General features: G+C 39.4%; 1 protein-coding gene across 9 annotated transcripts in view; it reads right to left on the bottom strand.

Annotated features, from left to right (window-relative positions):
- The window catches only part of TCF20 (transcription factor 20), a 130,597-nt gene that overhangs the window by 3,815 nt on the left and 103,992 nt on the right, over window positions 1–22,790 (bottom strand). For 8 of the 9 annotated variants that reach the window (XR_007904020.1, XM_051784117.1, XM_051784121.1 and 5 more), the window contains 3 exons: window positions 11,729–11,822; window positions 5,089–5,138; window positions 2,010–2,137 (listed from right to left, as the gene is read on the bottom strand). Coding sequence is in view for 8 of the 9 variants with exons in the window: in XM_051784117.1 (XP_051640077.1) it covers window positions 2,054–2,137; window positions 5,089–5,138; window positions 11,729–11,822 (228 nt within the window). In the remaining variant the exon portion in view is untranslated. The remainder of the gene's footprint in view (window positions 1–2,009; window positions 2,138–5,088; window positions 5,139–11,728; window positions 11,823–22,790) is intronic. The other variant, XM_051784124.1, reaches the window with a different exon arrangement.

The following is a 22,790-nucleotide window of genomic DNA, read 5'->3' as shown; positions in this document are numbered from 1 at the left end:
GAGACCATTCTATCTTACACTAAGGCCAGCAGAAGGGCAGTTCTTTAATTATCACAGTAACACAACAAATATTTTTTAATGTAATTGGATCTTTTAGATTTGCTTGGGGTTTATATTTTGTAATGCAAGGTCAGGTTGAATAACTTAATTTTTAAGACATTCTCAACATCAAAAGGAGGTGGCATAATAGGACCTTCAGATAAGAGCTACTTGAGGCAAAAGTGGATTTGGAAAGAAATGATACTTTAGAGAGATGTCTAGAAAACACAGTGAACATGGTACAGAGATTCCACAGCCTGCAAGGTCTTAAGCCAATACATTCCTATCATATATAAAAAAAGAGTTAGCACTGGAAAATAATGCAGGAAACAAAGCTGTGTAAAAGGTCTCTGGGACACTGTTCACCAGTGCCTTAAAGGAACGGCCCAAAAATCATCACTGATAAGATTTTCCTAGTGTTAAACAGTTGTAACAGGCACCTTTGTCTGTGAGACCACTGTCCTGTTTTAACATCATGAATTACCTTGCCTGTTACATTTTAAGGAAAAGAGAAAAGCTTAAAGAAATCCCAATGACCTTTACCATGGAAGGAAAAAGCTACTCAAACACTGAATACTGTTAAATACTGTTTGCATGGTAACTGTTAAAACAACACTCCAAAGCCAAGAAAGAAGGCTGTTAAAAATGAAAAACCACAGAACGTAGCAGAGCTAAACCAAGTCAGCAGTCAGTCTACAAAGTGTTTATATGAAACACTATCTGTCTTCTGCTACTGCACTAAAACGCCAGAATTTTCCAATTAATCTCTCATCTTTCACAGAAAACATCATTAAAAGTATTTCACAATCACGTAACTCTAAAAACAGGAAATATTTTAAGGTAGGGGATGTGACTGGGAAGCAAGAGAATGGCAGTGAGGGAAGAGGATTATCATCATCAGCTCCAAGCACTGACATGAAAGAGCAGCTTCACCTGCATGATTGCATGAAAAGGACTGAGAAGCAACTATCTTGAGTAAGAAATGCAACTAAGCAGTGAAATGAAGGCAAGAGACCTTCTTGGGCTGCAGTTTCATAGAAAGGGTGCCAACAAATATTAATTTGAAACCAAATACTTACTTCACTTTATTCTACTCTTGCCTTTGAACAACCGTGCACTTGCCATTGAATACAAAATAAGAAATCCCAACCCCATGCTGTTCCTTGGGTGCTACTCCCTCCTTGTGCCAGTGTATTTTCCCAGCCATACATGAACCAGATTGGGAAAATGACCCAGCTCAGACGCTAACATGACAAAAAGCAGTTTCAGACAAACTGAGCTCCCCATCAAGTTCACACATGGCTGTATGAACGCTGGGATTAGACAAAGGAGGAGGCAGGAAGGAAGTGCAGTGGGGCACTTGGGGCACATTACAAAGTTACAAAATTGTGAGCACTTCTGGATATAGTTCCACCTTCTCTGACCCAGGTCTGTTCACAAAACGGAGAAAAACACAGGGCTAACAGAAATGCAGTGGGCTCCCGCTAAGACTAATTTAGTTATCCCTGTATCTACATTTCTAAAAACAGGGGAATCCTTGATTACAATAATCCTGAACTCATCAATATTTTAATTATTCCTTACATACTTACAATCTAAGATACTTCAAGGAGTTTATTTATTTATAGGGAAGCTTACTATTAACTACTCTGAGACTTGCAAAAACACCCCTTCAGATCCTCAGGGACACGATACAAAAGGAGATTTCTGACACTGGTTTAGCTGAGAGAGTAATCAGGCAGTTGTAACAGCTAACAAGCTTTGCCTTTCACTGCTTAACAGAAGGAACTGCTGCAGAAATACAAAAAAGTGAAGTCACTAGCCTGAACCGAACGGTAGCAGGAGGAAAAAAATCATTACAAATTTTCTGAATGTACACAAAAGCACCTTGATTTCTCATAGAAATGGGGAAGGCACTGGAAAGAGCCCCAGAAGGCAGCAGCGGAAACTGGAAACTCTCCCCAACTCACCTGTGCTTGCTTTTATATCCATTCCCAGGAGTACACTTCCCCCCTCACCCCCGCTCCGACTGCTCTGTGCTGAGGCTGCCTTTCACCATCTTGTTCTGCAAGGAGGGAAGAGAGCAAGGAAGGGGGGGCTGACGAACCAGCAAGCCAAACAGAGGAGGAAAAAGAAAATGAGGGAGCAACGGAAGACAGGGGTAGGGAAAGTGAACATACAGAAAGTGAGAGAGAGAAAGAGAAGTCAGTATTGGAACCAGACACAGATTTTTCAGACAGAGTTTTCCCTGAGACAAAAGCAGGCAATTCCGCAAAAGTAAAGAGTTTGAGATATGAAAGCCTGGGTTATTTTAAGAAACACAGAATTTAACATAAAAGGATAGAACGAGCTGAGAAGCATCACTTTAAAATCGGTCCAGAGATGGCTTAAGATAATCTAAGACTGCAGAGCCACCAAAAGGTGAGGTATCCCATACCCTTTATAGACTACTCAGTGCCTCGGCATCCTCCTCTGCTCTGTTGCAACCACATTTGCTGCAAAGCAGACACAGAGCCAGTTGGATTTGTGAGAGGAAGCTAACCCTTCAGAAGATGATTAGTTTTCAGACAGCGTTTTCCCTGTGATAAAAGCTGATATTTTGCATAAGTAGCACATTCAGGACATGGTTGGTTGAAGCATCAATGCTGACAGAAGGAAATGGGAAAGCTCACTGGGGAGCACAGGGGAAGGCAGGACCAGTCCCTCTGGACTTAGCTTGCTTATGCCTGAAGTGTCAAGCGCAGTTAATGAGGCGAGAAGCACCTTTGCTCTCCAGGAGCCGCTTATTATGATGAAGTGTATTTACCGATGTGAGGCATGGACTGCAAAAGGGCAAGAAGCACAGCACTGGGGGACTTACTCAGCGCTAGTGGATTTATCAAGTTAGCTCTTCCACCCATTAACTACAGAAGGGTGAGGTATTAAACAGATACTAATTAGCTAATAATGCTAAGCTGGTGTTACCTAACAGCATGGCTTTCAATGGTCTTAAAGTCTTTCTTCCTCTCAATTGCTCAGGTTTATATAATGCAAAAAAAAAAAATTGATGCCATTTGTTCTCCAGTCATTCTAGGTTTTCAACCTTCCCGTTCCTGCCTTGTCACTGTCTGGAACTCCCCTTTCCAGCCACTACAATGGGAGGAGCAGAGTGATCCTATATTCTGCACTACAGAAGAATTTGAAACAAACCAGTAATGATTAGTGAAACACATGGTGGGGGCAGAGTCACAGCCAAGCAAAGACAACTCTGCTTGAATTCAAACAAATGATTTGTGTCTTTACTAAGCAAAAGCCAACAAACTTCAGTGACAAAGAGAGGCTGCTGGTATTGAATTTCTGGTTTTGATGCAACAAAGAAAACAATCTGCGGTGGGACAGTTTTGAACAAATTTCAAAATTGTATTGCCTCATGAAGTACCTTTATGAACTTAACTGGTAGTTTTCCCCCTCTCACCCCCCCTCAGATTATTTTAGAAACCCATATGCCTTCTCAAAAACTTCTCTGGGAGGCTGGATTCTTTGTCTGAAACTGAAACAGTTGTTTCCTTTCACGGAAGGGAGCACCATCACTGCAAGTGCTCATGTACAACAGCAATGACTTGAGCCATCCATGTAACACTGTTTCCCTGTAATAATCAGGCAATGGGCAGCAAAAATAAAAAAGCCTTCAAAACCTCAGCCTTCTGTCACGGTTTAAACCCCAGCTGGCAACTAAGTACCAGGAAGAAAATAACCAGCCAAAACCAGGACACTCTTCAACTATCTTTAGCCAAATATCCAAAGTTGGGCAAAGGGCTGCATTCCACAGTAAGGGGAACTCATCCTTTCCGTTTTTGTTTGGCAAGATCTGCAGGTTCTTGTAGCATTTAATGCATCAATTTAAGCTTGCTGTACATTGTCAACATTATTCCACAATTGTGCAGAATAATTAATTTTCTTTTATATGATGAAAAGTAGGCCAATTCTGGATAACACCCTGAATGTGCACTGAATCTTCCAGCACGTTTTAAATACGTGTGTATAAATACATCATTTTGTGGTAGAACACCCAGAAAGGAATACAAGACTGATTCTTGCATGTTTACAAAAGACAGATTAACGATAATCTGTGAAGACAAAAGACCACCAGATGTCAGTCTAGTTCTAGGCAGAGAAGAGATCGGCAGATGAGAACTAAATGGAGACTAACTCCCACTAGAAAGCAACATAATTCTTCCCTATTATGGTTTATTTTCCAGCACAAGCCATCCCCACTCTTGCACAATTCCTGTTGTATCCAACTGGCCACAAGAACTGGATACTTCTGAGCATTTAAAATTGGAAGACTGGTATCCACATCCTCCCTTACAGGCTGGGAGGGGCATTCCCAGCACTGTATCCCGTTACTTATGAGTACAAGAGAGTATGTACTGTCTACCTTGTCTCCTCTTTCCATACAGACAGCTCTTAGCACCACAGTGTTTGCAGGCTCCAGGGACACTTAGTTAAGGATACCCAAACCCTGGGCAGAAGCAGCATATGGGTCTTCTGAGCCAAAGATCTACAGAACAACCCAACAGATTTATTGAAGGCTGAGTGGTAGGACTCAGTCTAAAAGCTACCACTACACTAGAAGATAGTGTTTCCCACAACCAGGAGGACTTTTCCATAAGCCATTTTTATTCCTTCTTGCATCCTCAGTAAATTCAAGGAGAGAAACCACAGACAGTTCAATGTAGCACTCAAACAGAAACAGTGAGCCAATGTACTGATTCTATCACAGAATTCAGGAAATGAAGCTGAGCTTGCTAGAGTCATCAAGGATCTAAAGAACAACTGAACAGATGGGACAAAAATTTTATCTTCTTAAACTCTGTATTCTTCTTGAGTTGATGTCTGCCCCCAGCAAACACATACCACAAGCACACATCACAGAGGAATTACACTAGAATTACACATTAGAAGCATATCTGACTGCAGATGTTATCCAGGTATAAAATTACTAATCCAAATTTAAAAACCAGAAGAAGGTAGCAAAAAAACAAGTCTAATTCAGGAGAGGATTCTTACCTTGTGCTTGGGGCACCTCACTGAGAAATTCTCTTCGTTTAGTAAACAATCTAAAGGAGGAGAAGACAGAAATTTATTACTTTTTAAATGAAAACCAACTTGAATAATACATCACGTGTTAATCTTGCCTCACAGGTATAAATTTTTCATTCAAAGATCTCTTATAGGAATACTATGTTATTAGAAGGTTCATCCCTTCCACCCCCAAAGTTTTAGCAAACAAAATTACTCAACACCCCAAGTGACAATGTTGCCCAGATTACCAAGCATTCCTGGTTTTCCTGATGCTCTGTATGCAGTAAGAATCATAACAGCAAATCTACAAATCCTGTGCCCCAATCCCATTCAGCTTTTCCAAACTTCCTTGCTTCAGCACAATGAAGATAGACACATTCATCCAACTTGAACAGAGGATGCTTGTTTTTCATAGCAAAATCATTGCCTTTCATCCTTACCCCAAGGCCCTGCCAACATCAGGGGAAGAAGGGGTGTGTGTCTCTAGATATGGGTGTATACAGCTTATCTGCAATCCCAAATCCTGGTCATCAGTTTACACTGTGACACTGTCTGGTAGTCAGGTCACTCGTGCTGCTCTTGGATCTGCTTCCATGACTCATATATGTGAAGCTTCTATGATCTACAAAATAGTTTAATTAATGATTTAAACCTATTGCAAAAAGTGGGGCGCCTATGGAGGACTGCTTATTTAGGAACAAATTAAGCAATACTGCCATTTGAAAAGCATTTCTTTAGCAGCACTGCCAGTCTAAGAGTTGTTTCTCCTCTCATACTCTCTCCCAGACTACACCTCTGAGGGATGAGTCGGCTTCCAGAACTCCAGGCGAGGGAAAAAGCAGCACTCCCCTCAGAGCGTTCAGCTGCCTCCCCTGGGCACCTTGAACTGCAGGGTCACCTCTCAACCTGCCCAAATGTCTGACATTGTTCTGTTCCAGCCACCTCCCCCACCGGAGGCAGGCTGACCCAGCACTACCACCACACCAGTAGGGCCAAGCACCACCACCCCCTCAGTGCGACCAACACCGATCGGGAGAATTCAGCAAGGTGCTCATGACCTCCTGTCAGCTCCAACCTACCCCAACAGCTCACAAGTGAAGAAGCACAATGGTAAATAAAATGTGCTAATTTAAAATGCTCTTAAGTATGTAGCATAACCAGTGCTACCTGCTGTTTCAATCTGCTGGAAGAGTTTAGCAGACAGCAGGAGACTGGAACTAAAGCTTGAGGGAAAAGCTTTCTAGATACCCAGGCTTTGGCAGAGCATCCCTCTGCTATGAAATGCCTGTGTTTCAACACGAATGCCTCTGGCCTGAATCAAAGGGAAACAGCATGCAATGGGCTAAGTTACTTGAGAGATTTTAGGAAAGGGGAGTAAAACCCTCAGTCCTGCCACAGATAATTTCAAATGCAGCATTAGCAAATCACAGGAAATAAATAAAATGTTTTCTCATTATAAGGGCAGGAATCGTACATTTAGTCTACAGCATGAATTATCACTGCATAATACAGCAATCATCAAAAATATACAAAGCAATCATAAAAACATACACAGTATGTTAGAACAGGATGGAGTTTTCTTCTTTCTTGGAAACTCAACATTGGTAATGAATGCAGTTCTCTAGCTAGTACATCAGAAAGGAAGATTGTACAAGGATCAGAAAGAACTGCCAGAAACCTTGTACCTCATGCCTGATCTGTGATGGAGCTCAATTTCTTACTAAGATCAGCATTTTTGTTGCAAATACTAATAGCAGATCCAATTAATAGCAATTTTTTTTGTTTCTATTAAAGGACAACTATGAAAAATTTCATCAGTACACTGTAGAAAATCATCTGAATACCAATAAGGCAGAAATTGTTCATCATTACAAAGCTGGCCTGGATTCTGGTTAGCAGTTCCAAGTATTTTATATCACAGATTACAATTCATCATGAAGTCAGCAGACGCATAGCTATGATCAGCTCATTGTGGCAGAAAGGGAAAAGAACTGAGACTTGTCCTTGTTTGCACAGATTTTTCTCCATAAAGTAGTCAGGGAAAACCTAAAACATTTTTAATAGAAGCAATTATTCTTCTGTAAGCTTCATACCTTGTCTCATCCTCTCTGTTCTGCCTGTTACTCATCTTTAATGTTACTTGGGAAGACACAGGATTTCTATCCTCTGAAATTCCATTTCATTTTGCTTTTCCTAATTTACAGTCAAAAATCTTTTTTAAGTGGAACTGCCTACGATACATGTTGTGGGGACAAGTGTGCTACAACCATCAGGATCTGACTCCAGGTGGAGAGGAACAAGCAGAGGGAGAGGATATAAAATTTCAGAAAACAAAGATCCTGTTTCCATGGAGATATCCCTAGGACTAAGTTATCTTGAGACATCAGAGGCTCTTCATAAATTTGGACAGACAAAAGCCAAATACAGACAACGTTAACCACAGTTATCTCCATACAAAAATTACTTAAGTGGCACTACTGATCTTGATTTTTATGCAAATGGATGAGAAATATTCAGCTCTCTTGCACCCTATACTGCCAGAGATTATTTTCTATGAAAGGAGATTAAAAGAAAGGCTGAATTAGGCTATATAAAAACATCCATATGTACAAACTGGCAACTTATGAAGCCACGTGCCTTGCATAGCAGTCAATTAGCAACAGTGGTGCAAAGCCTGGCTCCTCACCAGGGTGGGATTGGAAATGGACCATTGGCACAGAAGCCAGAGCCCAGGTCACACCACGGGGCCAGCCTTCGGTGCTGCAAGAAACTGGAGTCATTTTGACCTATTCCATCCTCCAGTCCTTTCCCAAAAACCTGCTGCCTTTCAAATGAGGCACAGTAACTGACAGGGGACTAACTTCTAACTCACACAGATGCAAGGGTAGAAACATGCTTCAGCTCACGCTGCAACTTCCTCGGAATACGACGTGAATACTTCATCTCAGTGAAGGCATGGTCACTTCCAGGGATGCTACACGAACTCAAACACCAAGTGTGTATGACTCCATATAACCTAAAAAACACTCCAGCAAGTGTTTTCTGCCCCCTTTTTTTTTTAAGATACAAAACCAGTCATACATATTCTGAAAGCCTGAAAGCCCTTGTAAGTGTCAACACAAGCTTCTGAGGATTCAGAACAGATCTGTGACAAATCCTAAATAAAGCAAGGTGGCACCATCCTTCAAAAGCAGGATGGTTGACTTCAAATGAAACTACCACTGAGCTCAAGGAACTTCAGAAATACCCATATCTGATTCACTACAGGAAAGACAGTAGCACTGCATAACGAATAAAAAGGGTTTATAGTCAGATAGCAGGCTGGGGAAAGAAAATAATGCTGATTTGTTTCTCAAGGAAGCCTGAATTTTCTGCTTGGCCATAAATGAAAATCAAGTCTTATTCCATATAGCTTGTTTATATCTTTTACACAGATTTATTGGAAGAGTGTCTATACATTAAGATGGCTTGATTACACCCACAGATAAAAACAACTGCAAACAAGGTCTTTTACTGTCACACCATCAGGCTGAAATTTTGAACGCTGAGAATCTACTTCAAGCTGGGGCTCTTTTATTTGTTTTGGTTGAAAACTTCAGCTAAAGCAGCCCAATGATTTCCTTAAAACTTTTTCTTGGAAAAAAGTTATACTGCCCATGTTAAACATCCCAGGAATTTTTCTCTGAAAAGCTCTACCACATCCTGCTCTTCAGTAGGACCTGAATTTTAGCTAAAGCATGCCCTTGCCAGCTACCACAAAATTAGCAAATATAAACTTCTTGAAAGGAGAAAGGGGGATTTTCATGTGCACATCCTCAGGAGAGGCTTCTTAGATTTTAGCTAGGTCCTTCAAAAATTCCACGAAGTATACTTCTGTTTGGGGGTGAGGTCTTTCCTGTAAATGAGCCTCAGCCTCAGACTTCAGCACCAGACCCAAAAGCAGTGAAGCTGTCAGGGGACATTTCTAAGGATCAAGTGACCTGAAGGAAGAAAGTGACCATTTCAAAACTGCACAATGGGGAGCACTAGTCCAGAAAGCAGAAGTGAAAACATTACTGAGAAAGGCAATCAAACTGCAGAAAGAATGAAGGCTAGTATGGTAAGGAGACCCATGTTACCAGAAGTCAGGAGTGAGGAACTATGGATGAGTGCCAGCAGGAGGCTAAGACCAAATGAGGACTGATTCAGCCAGAAGAATGGAGACTAAGAACTATTGGGATAAGGCATAGAAAGGTGAAATAGAGAAGATAAAGGACAATATACAAGAACAAACCAGGACTAGCAGAGTTTGGTGTAACAAGGAGCTAAGTTAGGAGAACCAAACAGGAATAAGAAAGCCCAGAGAGGAAAAACAGCTAGGAGCAAGAAAGGAGAAGAGGAGGTGATGTAAGAGCAGAGAGTAAGAAGCCAAGCTAGAAAACTGGACAAAGGAAAAGTCAGAAAGGAGTAGGATGAATTGGGTCTTACGAAGACACTGGAATAAGAAATTTGTGAAGAGGAGCCTGAGACCAACTAGATAAAAGGCCTGTGGCTGATATGAAGAACTAGAGGGGAGAACATATCAGACATGCAGACTGAAGAAACAGAAAGGAAAATGTATTAAAAAAACCCCGAAGAAGTCTTTGTTCTCACTAAATCATACTCTTCCTGGGGTGAAACCAGGGACTCACCAGTTTTACCAACTCCTCTGCTATTTTTTAAATATGTTTGTGAAACTCACATTCCAAGTATCCCATCTCCATGCAGCTCTTGCAATTTATTACTGCTGTATTACTCAAAGCAGGGAAATTAGCTTGCAATTGTGCTCTCTGACAGATGGCCACATGATAATGTGATGTCTCATAACAAAATTGAAAGAAAATGAAGTAAGCATAGCCTTGGAACTTGAACACAAAAAGCTACTCCAAAAAAATCTCAAAGGTTGCAAAGTCAAGAAAGAAGTGAAAAAAATCCAAATTTAATCTAGCTCATTTCTACATATTATATAGTAGACAAATTCTATTACATTTAATATGGACTAAATAGTGTAATTATATGCTAGGTTTTGTACACAACACTGCCTCTTCCATGCATGACACAGAACTGCTCTTGGAAATCAGTCATGATTGTACAGTGTATTTGTCATCTGGAGGATCCTACCTCATTTGCTTAAGTGGAGTAGAGTTAATGAGGAAGATATATCTGAAGAAAAAGGACAATATATTCCTTTTGATACCTGTGTTTAGAATGCAGAAAATGCTACATACTGTATCTAGTAAAGCAAGCACCCCAAACTATTGGGAACATTCACTATAATTTATTTTGGCTTTTTCATGGTATTAAAAAGGGCAGGTCACAAAGCAGAAACAAATACATACTAAACACAATTTATGAATGCAAATCCACCTGACGATTGTGTGTCTGCAACATATGGTACATAAAAAAGTTTGTTAGTGTTCATGAAACTCTTAGGCATGACAAACACAGAAAATTTCCTGGTTCTACTTTCAGAACTGAGAAGGAATCATATGCAGTAAGTATGATACAGCATCAGCAAGGACAACCATGTTCATGAATAAGTACCCTTCATCCTACAGGGTGAGGTAGGGCCTTATGGAAACAGTGATTACTATCTTATAAGATACATTCATAAGAACCCAAAATGACACTTCCATAGACACCCTTATTTCTGGCATTTTTTTTGAGTGTGTGGTTTTTGCAACCTGAATTATCATTCTTTCGCATCTTATTCCATGTAAAGTCAAGGATTCTCCATTTATACTGTGGTACTAGTAGTATTCCACCATAATACTAACTTCATAAAGCATTTCTGTTACTGTAAAATGCAGATCTCCAAAAGGATGGGATTTCATGGTGAGAGGTACAACACAGTCATCCAGAAATGAGCATACCTACTTCAAATAGTCTAACATTTGAAAAACAGCATAAAATGGGTGGTGAACAAGTGGGCTGCTCTGGAACTGGAATAACAAACAGGAAGCTTGCAATTATTTGCCAGTCAAGAGCTGTAATCTTGAATGTTACTCCCTGTTATCAGAGTAAGTTTTGTATGACAGGAGAAGTGAGTTAGAGGGGACTGAAATACTGGGGTATTATTTATTCTGAGTTGGTATCTTTTTTAACCCAAGAATCAAGTTTATCTCCATGAAAAACTGTCACCCACCAACTCGCAAGCCCAGGCTCATAGCTGCAGACAATGGTCTGGATGCTATTAGCTTGTTTAATGATGAAAATTGGACCTACTCAAGAGACTGGCTGAATTGCTTCTTAGGAAGGAGAACTTTCTGGTAACTTGCACCCTTTTAACACAGGGTTTCTATTTTTTGCAAGAAAAGAGTGATCAGTTCTCACACTGCAGTCAAATTTCAGTCACTGTAGCTGCATTCCCCCAAACCAGGCTTTTCCTGCACTTTCAGCTAGATTCTTTTTCATTACAAGTTCCATCTTGTCCCAGTGCATTCCCGTAGGCTGTTTATCTGATGCCGTTTCTCACCATTTATATTACTTTATCTTCACAGTAGGGTGAAAAACAGAAAGGGAATAAATTTGTGAAGTACCCCAGATTACTTAGTGTCATATGATTTGGATAAACACGAAATACAGTTAACATGTCATTTGTTCCTACCTGCATCGATGGCACAAGGGTAATGGTATCGGAAGGAGCAGCCTTTGTTGTAGCAGCCTAAGGTGGCTCCTGGTTCCTGGCAATGGGAACATTTCTGAAAGGGAAACCAAGAAATGGCAATGAAGATTGCAATCATCTTTCTGAATACCTGTATTTTCCTGGGAATCAACCACATTCCAGCAAAAGTTTTGTGACTAATCACAGTGTTAGACTCTATCTTTCCACACCATACAAATAAAGGCCTTTCAAATAGGTAACAATATAACCTCTTTCAAACTACAAACTTTTCAGTTGTTCTAATCATGTAAGAGATATGAAATGCTCAGCCATTCAGAAAGAACTTGAAACACTTCTCAAAGCTGTTTTACTGGCCCACATTTCAGTACCTGACAATGACATCAGTGTTAAAATTGGAGGAAAAAGAGCTTTTTTGGATCTGCAGCAGCTTTAAAATGAGAACTGGCATGACAAATAATGATTTATAAGACACCATTAGTATAAAAGTAATTTGGTTACATCATTTTCATTATCAGTAGCAGCTGAAGATGATCAAGGCCAAGTTGAACACTTTTTCACAGGTGATCAGAAAAGGTTTATCTGGAGCAGGAAGATGCCATGATGGGAAAACACTTCATCATCACAGAAATGGCACATCTCCAAAAGAAGCACTTGCAGTGCTACAAGGATGCTCATACAATTATTGTCAAAGTAGCTCAGACTCATCTGATGACCACATTCAATTTTCATTAGTTAAATCCCATTAGCTCAACTAGTCAGTGATGTATTTAACCATAATATCAGACAGATGGAAATGCAGCAGAATGAAAGCCATTTACTTCATCTTGAATGACTTAAGGAATGACCTAAGGAAGTAAGCCTAGAGTGCATCTCATTCAGACAGCAATTTTATTTCTTGAATGTACATAGTAACTGATTTCTGTTAACTAATCTAAGATTCTGATGAAAACTGATTTCTGACAGGTTGACATTTTTCCTTTCTAAAAAGATACAGCCACATCTGGCAGAATTCACCAAATGCTAAGAGCCTACTACTATTTAAAAATTAAAATGCAAATAAATTACTGGCAGAAAAAGAAAAGACAACCTACAATAACTTTTGAGTCATACTTAAGAAACATGGGAATTTTGTTTATTCTAGTGAACAAGGCCTCATATAACTGGTACAGTTCACCTTGAGTTTAGGCTGTGAGAAGCTGCCTTCGGTCACTGACTGCACACAGTGAGCTGATGACATGATCTACAAACACTTTTCCTATTGGAAAAGCTGGTGTCAAACTACATGTGTTCTATTAGGGCTATCAGCAAGCTACACCTGTAGAGCACACGGAACAGATGTGCTCGACCCAGCAGTGCACCTGGCACCGGACAAAGCACGGGTTTCTCACCACACGGGGAGGCTCATCTGCCAAGGTGGCCACATCCACTAGAACACACTCCTTCACATCTCTGATCAGCATACATCTTGCAGTGGGGATCTGGAGAATAGATGTGGCCAAAGCTAACAGCCACAGCACAGTTCCTCACTCTGCATAGCAAACAAGGGTTTGATTACAGTATTTCCAAAACCACTGAGAATATCTGACAGGAATATCTTCCTAGTATTCTGTGCTACGCAGAGATGACTATAGTTTGTATTTAAATGACTGAGTGAAGATGAAAGCAAAACTAGCTCCAGCCATAAACCAGGTGGCCCTCTTCAAATCAAAGCAGATGCAACTAACAGAAAAGCTTGTGAGACGTCAGTTCTTGTGACATCTACAACTGCAGGCTTGAATAACGCCTTCTCTTTTCGGGTATGCCAAAGCATCCGGAGCCTGATCTTCAGCACTCCCTACTAAACTGTGTCTATCTTCTAAGCACTGAATGTGTATCATGACAAACTATTGCAGTACTTACGATGTAAGGGAAGTGTCCCAAAGGCCTAGAAAAAGAGACATGCAAGCAGCTTATTTTTGCCTGTCAGAACATGAACGTTAGTTTCCAAAGATAAAAAAAAAAGTCTAAACCAATATTGAAATGCACACCAACATATACGGACTGCTAGCCAAACTGCAATGTAATTCACTCTCCCAAGGGAGTAAAAACAAGTTTTATCCATAGAGAATGTTTTTTCCTGGCTACAAAGTCAACTCTAGAAGGGTATTATGTACTGGCAATAGTCCAAGATTCACCTATGCCAAGTACTCAAGAAGTGCAGCTTGAGGAGTTCTGAACCAGAGCTCTTTACCTGTATGCTTTATTCTTGCTTTTAGATATGGCTGACTGAGATTAATCATTCTAAGAGGACAGAACCCAAATTGACTATTCTTTTTGAATGCAGATATGAATTTCTAGTTTTGTTCCTAAGAGGCATTCTGTCCTCCCCACTTTATCTCATCTTTTTAACCACACCGTTGCAACAGAAGGTCATTCTTCCCCAGAACACTGTGTCCTGTACAGAGCACTCAATTAGAGCATAGGAACTACAGCAGCAGAGATTAAACAGCAGCTGTATAAAATATTTCTTAACACTAAAAAGGCATGTCTTAAGAGTGCGTTGTGTGACACAACTGAAAACAAGACCCCTAGCAAAATTTTTTGTACTTTTCCAAAAGTTAATTTATTCTTTGAACTTCTCCTTTGCTGCATCTAGCATGGTTCATGTTGCTATTCTGAAACTTACAGCAAAAACATGACAGGCATTTTGCCGAATTTTCAACAGAGAATGGGTACGGAATGCTTTCAAATTGGTTGTAGTTAGAGTGATTAGACAGTGAAAGTGGGTAGGTAAGAAGCCAGGGTATGAGCACCAAGCCTTTCCCCTTTTTTTCAGTCTGGCAGACCAATTGAGATTTTCACCAAGGTTACCTGCAGCTACACACCCACAATAGCAATTCCCCAGAGGACTACTGTGCCACTGACGGCTCAAGGCAGAGATCATCTGCTGCTGCTGGCTCCCCTGCTGCTGAACAAGTCTCCATTCTGGCAGATGCTTCTGCTTTTCACAAGCCACTGACAGTCTAATGGCCCCATTTCTTCTACCTCCCGGGACCCTCGACCATCTGCTGCTTTCCGGGGAAGCTGAGGGAACCACATACACAATAACTACTCTTTTCTTTTGAGTTGTTCCTTCTTGACACACCACAGAGTGACTGCACAAAGCAGACACACTACAAAGCTGCATGGTTCTAAAACATCTTATGAATCTATCACCTAATCTTTGAAAGACACTATCATCATGTAATGCCACATGGTTTCCAAATACACCCAGGTGTTTCCATAAAGACAGAATAAAGTGCTTAAAAAATTCTGGATGGTCTCAGTCTTCTTTTACAAGACATTACTGCTGTGCTTTAAAAGGTAAAAAGATGCACAGTTCCTACTGGTACTTTCTGTGGTTTTGGTTAGAACCCTTATCTTATGAATTTATGTACACTACAACTAGTAAACATTCTAAAAACAAAATAAAACCACAGAACTTCCTACAGGAAATGTGTGAATTGGGCATAATGACCACTAATCGTTCTCTTTGGTCCATGAGCATATTTTCACCCAAACTCCACCATCCAACAGCCATTTGCCAGCAGATGGTAGCAGCCTGCTTGTCACTTGTAAAGGAATTATAGCATTCTTAGCCAGGGAAACAGCACTCAAGCTCTCAAGGGAAGAGAAATTCCTTTTGCTCAGTAAGCAGCCTGCTTAACCTCCCCTGCTTGAAAGAGCTGAAGGCTGGTACTTGGAGTGTGCTCCCAACGGGAGGTGCCAATGGATAGTAATCATTGCCAGGCATCTAATCAACTCCTGGCCTAAATTAAAAAAAAAAAAAAAAAAAAAAAAAAAGGAAAAAAGAGACCACACAGCGAAGATTGATTCAGAGGTCCTATCTCCACAATTCATCTCTGGCCACAAGGCACATATATCTCACTTAGAATAGGCTGGAGAGACTGAAAAGTGCCATTTAGAAAAGACACTCCATCCCTTGAACTAAATTATCAATAGTATTAGAGCCAGATACATTGTCTCTACCTCTCCACGCCATTAGCAGCCCATTTCTTCTTTGCTACAGCTCATCATTCTCTGTCTACCAAAATGAAGTAACACCCAACCTGGAAGTGTGAAGAGCTGAGGGACAGCTACCACAGCAGCAGCAGAGTGGCTCTGATTCATTTAATATGCTCACTATTTACCAGATATATTTCTTTTGCTTTAAGGTTGGCTTTTTCCCCCTTGAAAATTGTATTCTTTCACTACTAAAAAGAGTAGACTCAAAATTCTGATACCACACTGCTGTACATAAATAAATAGGAGTCTGTTTCTTGAGTACATTTTTTTGCTTTCCTCAGATTTGTTCCCAACTCCACATAGGTGTTAAAACAAACATGCCCTGAGCTACCTACCTACCAACCTATCTTCTTCCTCCCAACCAAGCACAAGTCTTAGGCTTGTGAAAGAAGTGCCCCAAGCTGCTCAACTAAAACACTCACCTCCTCGCTTTGGCTCTGCACTGACAGGGATAATACTGGAGTACTGGTATCCTACTGGTGGGAGGAGCCGCCAGACAAGCCCTTCCAACATATTCTGGGCATCCACAGGAACAGTTGCTTAGAAGCAGAAATTAATTGCTTCTGCCTAACACTAATATAAGGTGTTTTCAGACAACTCCACTATCTTTCTTGCTGAACAATTAGCAAGCCAGTTTAAGCAAGGACATTCACGACAGATGCAACTGTATCATATTTTCTGCTGTCTATAATCCAAAGAGCCTTTTCTTGCTGATGGGTTTCTTCTTTTACTTTGCTCACCTGCGCCCCACACCCAGACCTCACTCTGATCTCCTCTCTTCCGATGACCAGTTTTTCCTTTGCTCTTTGTTTTCTTTTTCCTTTCCTTTGTTTTCCTTTTCCTTTGCTTTGTTTTCCAGGCATCTCCTTGTTTTTTCCCCTTCTTGCATACCAGTGTCAACAGTGCATAAGTGGAATAAAATGGAAAGCAACAACTGAAGGTTACTAACAAAGAAAGGCGAGCAAAAAATAAAATATATGTGGCATTAATTAATATAGGTACAAATCTTTGCTTTACATGTTATATGCATTTTTCACACTCTCTCCTTCGTCTGTTTAAATGGTAAGCTTTTAGGAAAATAATTGCTTCTGTATAATTGCACTGCACAAATGCAGATGTAAGATAATGAGGATTTCAGAGTCAGCTGCAATATTAGGAAGGAGGGCCTTCTGACTATTTCTGATTAAACAGTTGGCAGGCTCGGCAGAGGCTTGGATTTAATATTCAGGCAAAAGGGCAACAGAAGCAGCAGGCAGCCGCATTCTCTTTCCTGGAAAGCGGGATGCAGAGAGAGAACTTACTCCAATAAGCTACAAGAAAAGCTAAAAAAATATTTGTACTGCTTGCTATGGGAGAAAGGAGTAAGTGATTTTGGAACACTGCTGCAAAAAGGGACTGAGATGAATAAAGCGGGGGGGGCAGATATTTTTAGGAAACAGGAGAGGAGAAGAGCACTTTCACTCTGATGTGCAGATTCTGGTTAATGAAAAAATTGGCTTATGTGAGTGGGGCTAGAGATAACAACTAGTACTGAAGGATACAGAATTATTAGTTTCCATTTCCTGACAAACAATTTTAAGTTATCAAAAAAACAGGCAGAGAATATCAGTAAAATGAACCCCACAATTATAAAGGTAAAAACCTTTAAACTGGCATTATAAAAAGGTATCTCTTCCCAAAGACAATATACTCCTGAAGCAAGCAAATCAAGTACATAATACAGAAAACTAGTCTTGAAGTAAAATTGGGCAGCTATCTTCAAGTCAAAAAATGAAGGACAAATTTAGATTCCAAGATTTCAGCAAACAGACAAATCAATGATCTGGAAGATGCCATACTAATAAAGCTGCATTAGGAAACACAGTAAAAAGTCAGAACTGCAGTGCTGCACAGGCTGCTCAAGCACAAAGAGAAGCTGCAGCTCAAAATGGATGGCATGGAAAAAAAAACCACAACAAGAAATTTAAGAGCTGGAAAATGTCTTAAAAATGGAAAATCCTATTCAATACATACAAAACTGATTAAACTACCAAAGAAGCACTTGAAATTAAGAACAGAGCATTTTATTTCCCTCAACTAGAAGGAAAAATAGAAAGTAAGAACAGAAATGTTTTGTTTTAACAAGGAATGGTTTGCGAGCAATAATTGTAAGGTCCTATGCAGACACTTAATCTATTCAACTGCAACTTAAAGAGACTCTTGAAAGGAGGGGTGAACAATAAGGTGTGAAAACTTGTGAAGGTTGTAAAATTATCCAGGGTAGTCAGATCTCAAACTAATAGTAAAAAGCTGCAAAACCATCTCACAATCTGGATAGCTGTACGACAGAATGGAGATGAAAATTAACGTTAAGTGCAAAGTGATATATGTGGAGAAAATATTTTCACCTATATATACACATGATGACAGACTATAAATTAGCTTTTACTATTCATAGCAAGGTATTAGTAGTCATCCTGGACAGAAACATCATGCAATCCCTGCAACCACAAAACAAAAAAAACACATCCAGAATATAAGCAGTTATTAAAAAAAGAAATCCATAATGAAACCAAAATCTTCATTATGTCTACCTGTTACTCTTGTAGTTTCCTGACATCTTAATGTTGTGCATAGTTCTGATTACTCTATTAATAAAAGAACACAACTGATTAGAAAAAAATGAACAGACAGACCACAGAGATAACTAACTAGGAACATAAAGAGCTTCCATTTGAAAAAAGTCTAAGTATTTTGGAAAAGAGGTAACTGAAAGGCAATTGAGACCTACAAAATCAAATACGATGTGCATAAGGGAATGATTCTTAGCCATTTCCAAGAAGGATGAGCAGGTTTAAATGTAAAATAAATATGCTTTTTTCACTCAACTAGTAACTGAACTGCAGAAGTCACTGTCCAAGAATGCTGCACTGGCAAAAAGATAAGCAAGTTCAAAAACAAGTTCATGAAGGGTAGGGATACTTCTGCCTGGTAAACACAGGGATACTAAAGCAACGACTCTGAAGCTGTGACTGCAAAAGGAGGGAGAAAATCTGCATTATCATTCTGCACATGCCTGGTTTACTACAGATCTCCGAATGTATGTAGTGGTGAAGAGGCAGGACACCACAACAAAACATACTTTGGCACCTGTCTGGAATGGTAGTTCTTCTGAAGACCACAAGATTGTAAAATTCCACAATGAACAACAGAAAACCCATGTGATTATTAAAAAGAACGCAAGCACACAAAAATTACTGTTAGGTTACAAGTTTTTAAGACTCTTCAGTCTTACCTCCAAAACATGAAGGTTGAGTTAAATTGTAACACTATATAAAAGGGCTGAAATTCAATCTAAGTGATAAATTCATGTTCAGTACTCCTTACAAGCCTGTTTTGTTCACTTGGTGGAATGATTAAAGGCTTAAATGTGCATGAACATATGAGACTGGTGAAAAGCTGAGTAAGACTTAAAGGGGGATGAACCCTCCCTGCCTCTCAAACAATGGAAGGAGAAAAAAACCCAAATGAAATAAAGACTGAGTGTAACTGAACCAGAATTGATATTAGATCCTTCAAGAGTAAACTGATGGTTAACTAAAACAGATTTAGCAAAATAACAAAACCAGTAATTTTAAATGGTGCTGAAAAAGTATGTTAATGTCAGTTAAGCAGGCTAAGTACACACCTATGTAGCCATTTCATATTTTAAAAAATATTAAAATAATACATAGACTACCAAGTCCGAGAAGCCAAGAAATTTGTAAATCTTATTTCCTTTGATGACAAACAGCTACCCTGAATGAGAGAAACATTTCAGAAAAGCACTGTTAAGTACAGAGATTTGAGTTTGTTAAAGTATGCAAGTCTAGCAGAAAAAATTATACAGTTTATGTTATCTTGACTATTCATTTGGGGAATTAAACATGCAACAATAAATGCAATTTAGTTACAAAAAGGTCTGAAAGATAGAAAAGCAGACTTAAAAGAGGAAGAAGAAATTCAAATTTTCAAGCAGTGATTATATGAAAAGGAGTCACAGAGTTGAGGGAAGAGCACAGTAAGCAAGAGAGAGCATTTACTCCAGTTGGATTTTCTGGCAGCACTAGATTTCTTTCCCGGCCATCTTGGATACTGATTACAGGAAATACCCAAAGATATGGTGAATTTCTTTTTAGTGCAAGGCCTACCAAGTACACTACAAAACAACAGCACACAGTTACTTTAAAACAAAGCAACATCCTCACCGAAAGGGAAGAGGTTCTGGATAAATTAAGTAATTACCAGAAGCCCCCCCCCATCCCCATAAAGCAATAGCTTTGAATATCAATGTCTGGAATGCCACAAAAATGGAAAAAAACTGATGTAAACAAGAAAATGCAATAAACTCAAGGAATTTGTTTTCAAGAGGCAAAACTGCATGACAGAATCAGTTTTTCTCTAATCAAAGAAAAAAGAGATGATGCTTAGTATTTACTAAAAGGCTCAAAGGAAAAAAAAAAAGGACTGGCTTGTTAAGGACATAATAATCACTGTGTTATTAGGAGCAGTGAATTCAACGGAAATGAAACCTTTATAAAGGCTTAAAAATAAGGAAATGCTTTTGATCAAAGAAAACTGTAAATGGGAAATATTTTGACAAGATATTACATATTGACACAACCTGACAGGAGAAAGGGTACAGCACAAATCCACCCCTGCCAATGACTCAGAGACTTGTAACACTGGACAGAAATACATAATTTTCATTACCGGTAATAATCTGTGCAAGCCCTCACATAAATAGAGCCCCACTGTGCAAGACACTTTGGAAACACAGAACAAAGCGTTGGTGGATGCAAAGGGATGAAACAGGAATGGTGAGACTGAGCCAGCAGCATTGGGCAGAGTCCATCACAGCAGCAGGCAAAGCATATCCAATTATTCAGCACAAATCCCAGACAAGAAGGGCTTTGAAGAAATGCGTGAAGAAAAACAAACGTAAACGTGCAGGGTTTTGAAAGTGAAGCACTTCACTTAGGAAATTATAAAATTAGCCAGGGTGCACTGATTGGAAGAGGATCTTAAGTTCTTGAAACTGAAAGAAGAAAAAGCAGTAGGATAAGGGCAGATAAAATAATGACAAGTAACTTCTATTTGAGGCATAAGAAAAGAGAAGGTTGGCAGATGAATGTGAAAGAAGTAGGTATGTGAAAATGACAGTTTAGCTCATCTTACTGGAAAATAAACAACTTGTCTCTCTAGAAAACGGATAGCAAACAAAAATACTATTCAATACCATTAGAGAAAGAGCAAGAAGAGGACAGCGCCTCCAGAAAACCGCTGAAGCAGCAGTTGGCAGCAGAGCTATAATGAGAAGTAACAAAGTGTACACCAGTATTCCTGAGGTCACTGGTGGCTGTTGCTACCACTGAGGAAAAGCAGACAAAAATAAGCAACAACAGCAGGTGAATGAATGCAAGAGAAGAGGTAAAGGCAATGCTTGTGGAAGGAGAAATGCCTGTGAGTCAGGACACCTCTTTTTAGTGATAAGCTATCAAGTCACATATCAGTGTTTTAAAAAGAACAACAAACAAGCTCATGAACCATAGCAATAAATAATCAATCACAGTAGAGGAAAACTAAAGAAATTATTAAAACCTATTGATGAAATGTCCTCAGATATAGAGGTGCTCTATGTAAAATAATGTCTGCTGGCCAAAAATCTGGATGGGTTTAGACAAGAATATGTTCCTTCACTCTTCACTAATCATCAGGAAAAAACCCTACAAACCATAATGATATATGTGCTACTTAAACTGCCCGTTGCAATAATAGGTACTTTCATGAATTGTAAACTGAATTTATTCAAGAATATGTAGGATTTGTAGGCTTGCCAGACACACAACACAGGAAAACATTGTATGAGCTAGCAGCACTTTAGAAGAGGCAGAAAATATAAATAGCAGCAGTCCAAGATTGGATGGCATTCCAGCTGGATATTACAAAGCAGCTGAGGTAGTCAGTAGTCTCCTTAAAGGACAGACTTAATGTGGTTCTCCTAGGGGAAGAACTTCCTCCAGCTAAGGATTAGATGTGGTTCTCCCCAGATCTGAAGGGAAAGAGGACTAATGAAGATCTTCTGGGCTCAGAACACTGCTGAATCATGGTAAAGGCAAAAACATTATCCATTTGCAAGCCACCCCTTCAGTTTTATGAATCTAGATCAATCTATACTAAGAAAAAAGGACTAGGATGAGCCATAGATTGCTAGAAATAAGTCACTGTGAAAGATCTAAGAGACATTTCAATCTTTTTTCACCTGAGGCAGAAATAGAAGGATATAGGTATTTTTGTTTTGTTTTTCTTTTACTCTGCATAAACACACCCTCTTTGCACTCCTTATTCCTTCATCTTCTGGAGGCTCTAGCCCAAAAGCAGAAGTGGAAGTCAGCACTAAAGTCTTCTTTGTTAGACAGCTTCAGAACAGACAATTCTTCTTTTGGCATTATCCTTGAAGCTATTTGTCCAGGAAACTGAATTTATTGGTAACTATTCACAACTCCTGTTCCCCAGGAAAGGGGAAAGTTTCTGCCTCTGAAAGTTTCTGCTTAAAAGAACAGTACCATGTGGCATCACTAAAGAATCCTTACGTTCCCCAATGATAACATATGACACTTCAAGGGAGGAATAGTTAAAGTATAGGAGTTAAGACTGCATTAAAACCTTGTAAAAGAGTTTTATGTACCTATAATGTGAGTATTGGATTTTTCTAATCTAAATGATTTCCTAAAATGAACATTAAAAAATAAAATAATGTTGGTTTTCTGGAAAGCACCAGTTATGAATTGTGTCAACCTTGAAATTTTAGTGATTCAATTTAATGTGAAGAGTTAGTCCTCCAGAAAACACTTAACAATATAAGGAATTTACATATGGTACCAGTACATTGCTGTTAGTAGCTTCATCATTTTAACTTTCTACAAGAAAAGGGAAAGCTAACAGCAAAAGAATATGTAACAAAACATTTTTATTATTTTTT

Source organism: Manacus candei, unplaced genomic scaffold, assembly GCF_025592945.1.
Source record: "Manacus candei isolate 608988 ecotype Guabito, Panama unplaced genomic scaffold, ASM2559294v1 h1tg000018l, whole genome shotgun sequence".
NCBI classification, from domain to species: Eukaryota; Metazoa; Chordata; class Aves; order Passeriformes; family Pipridae; genus Manacus; species Manacus candei.
This window is presented reverse-complemented; position numbering and strand designations above follow the sequence as displayed.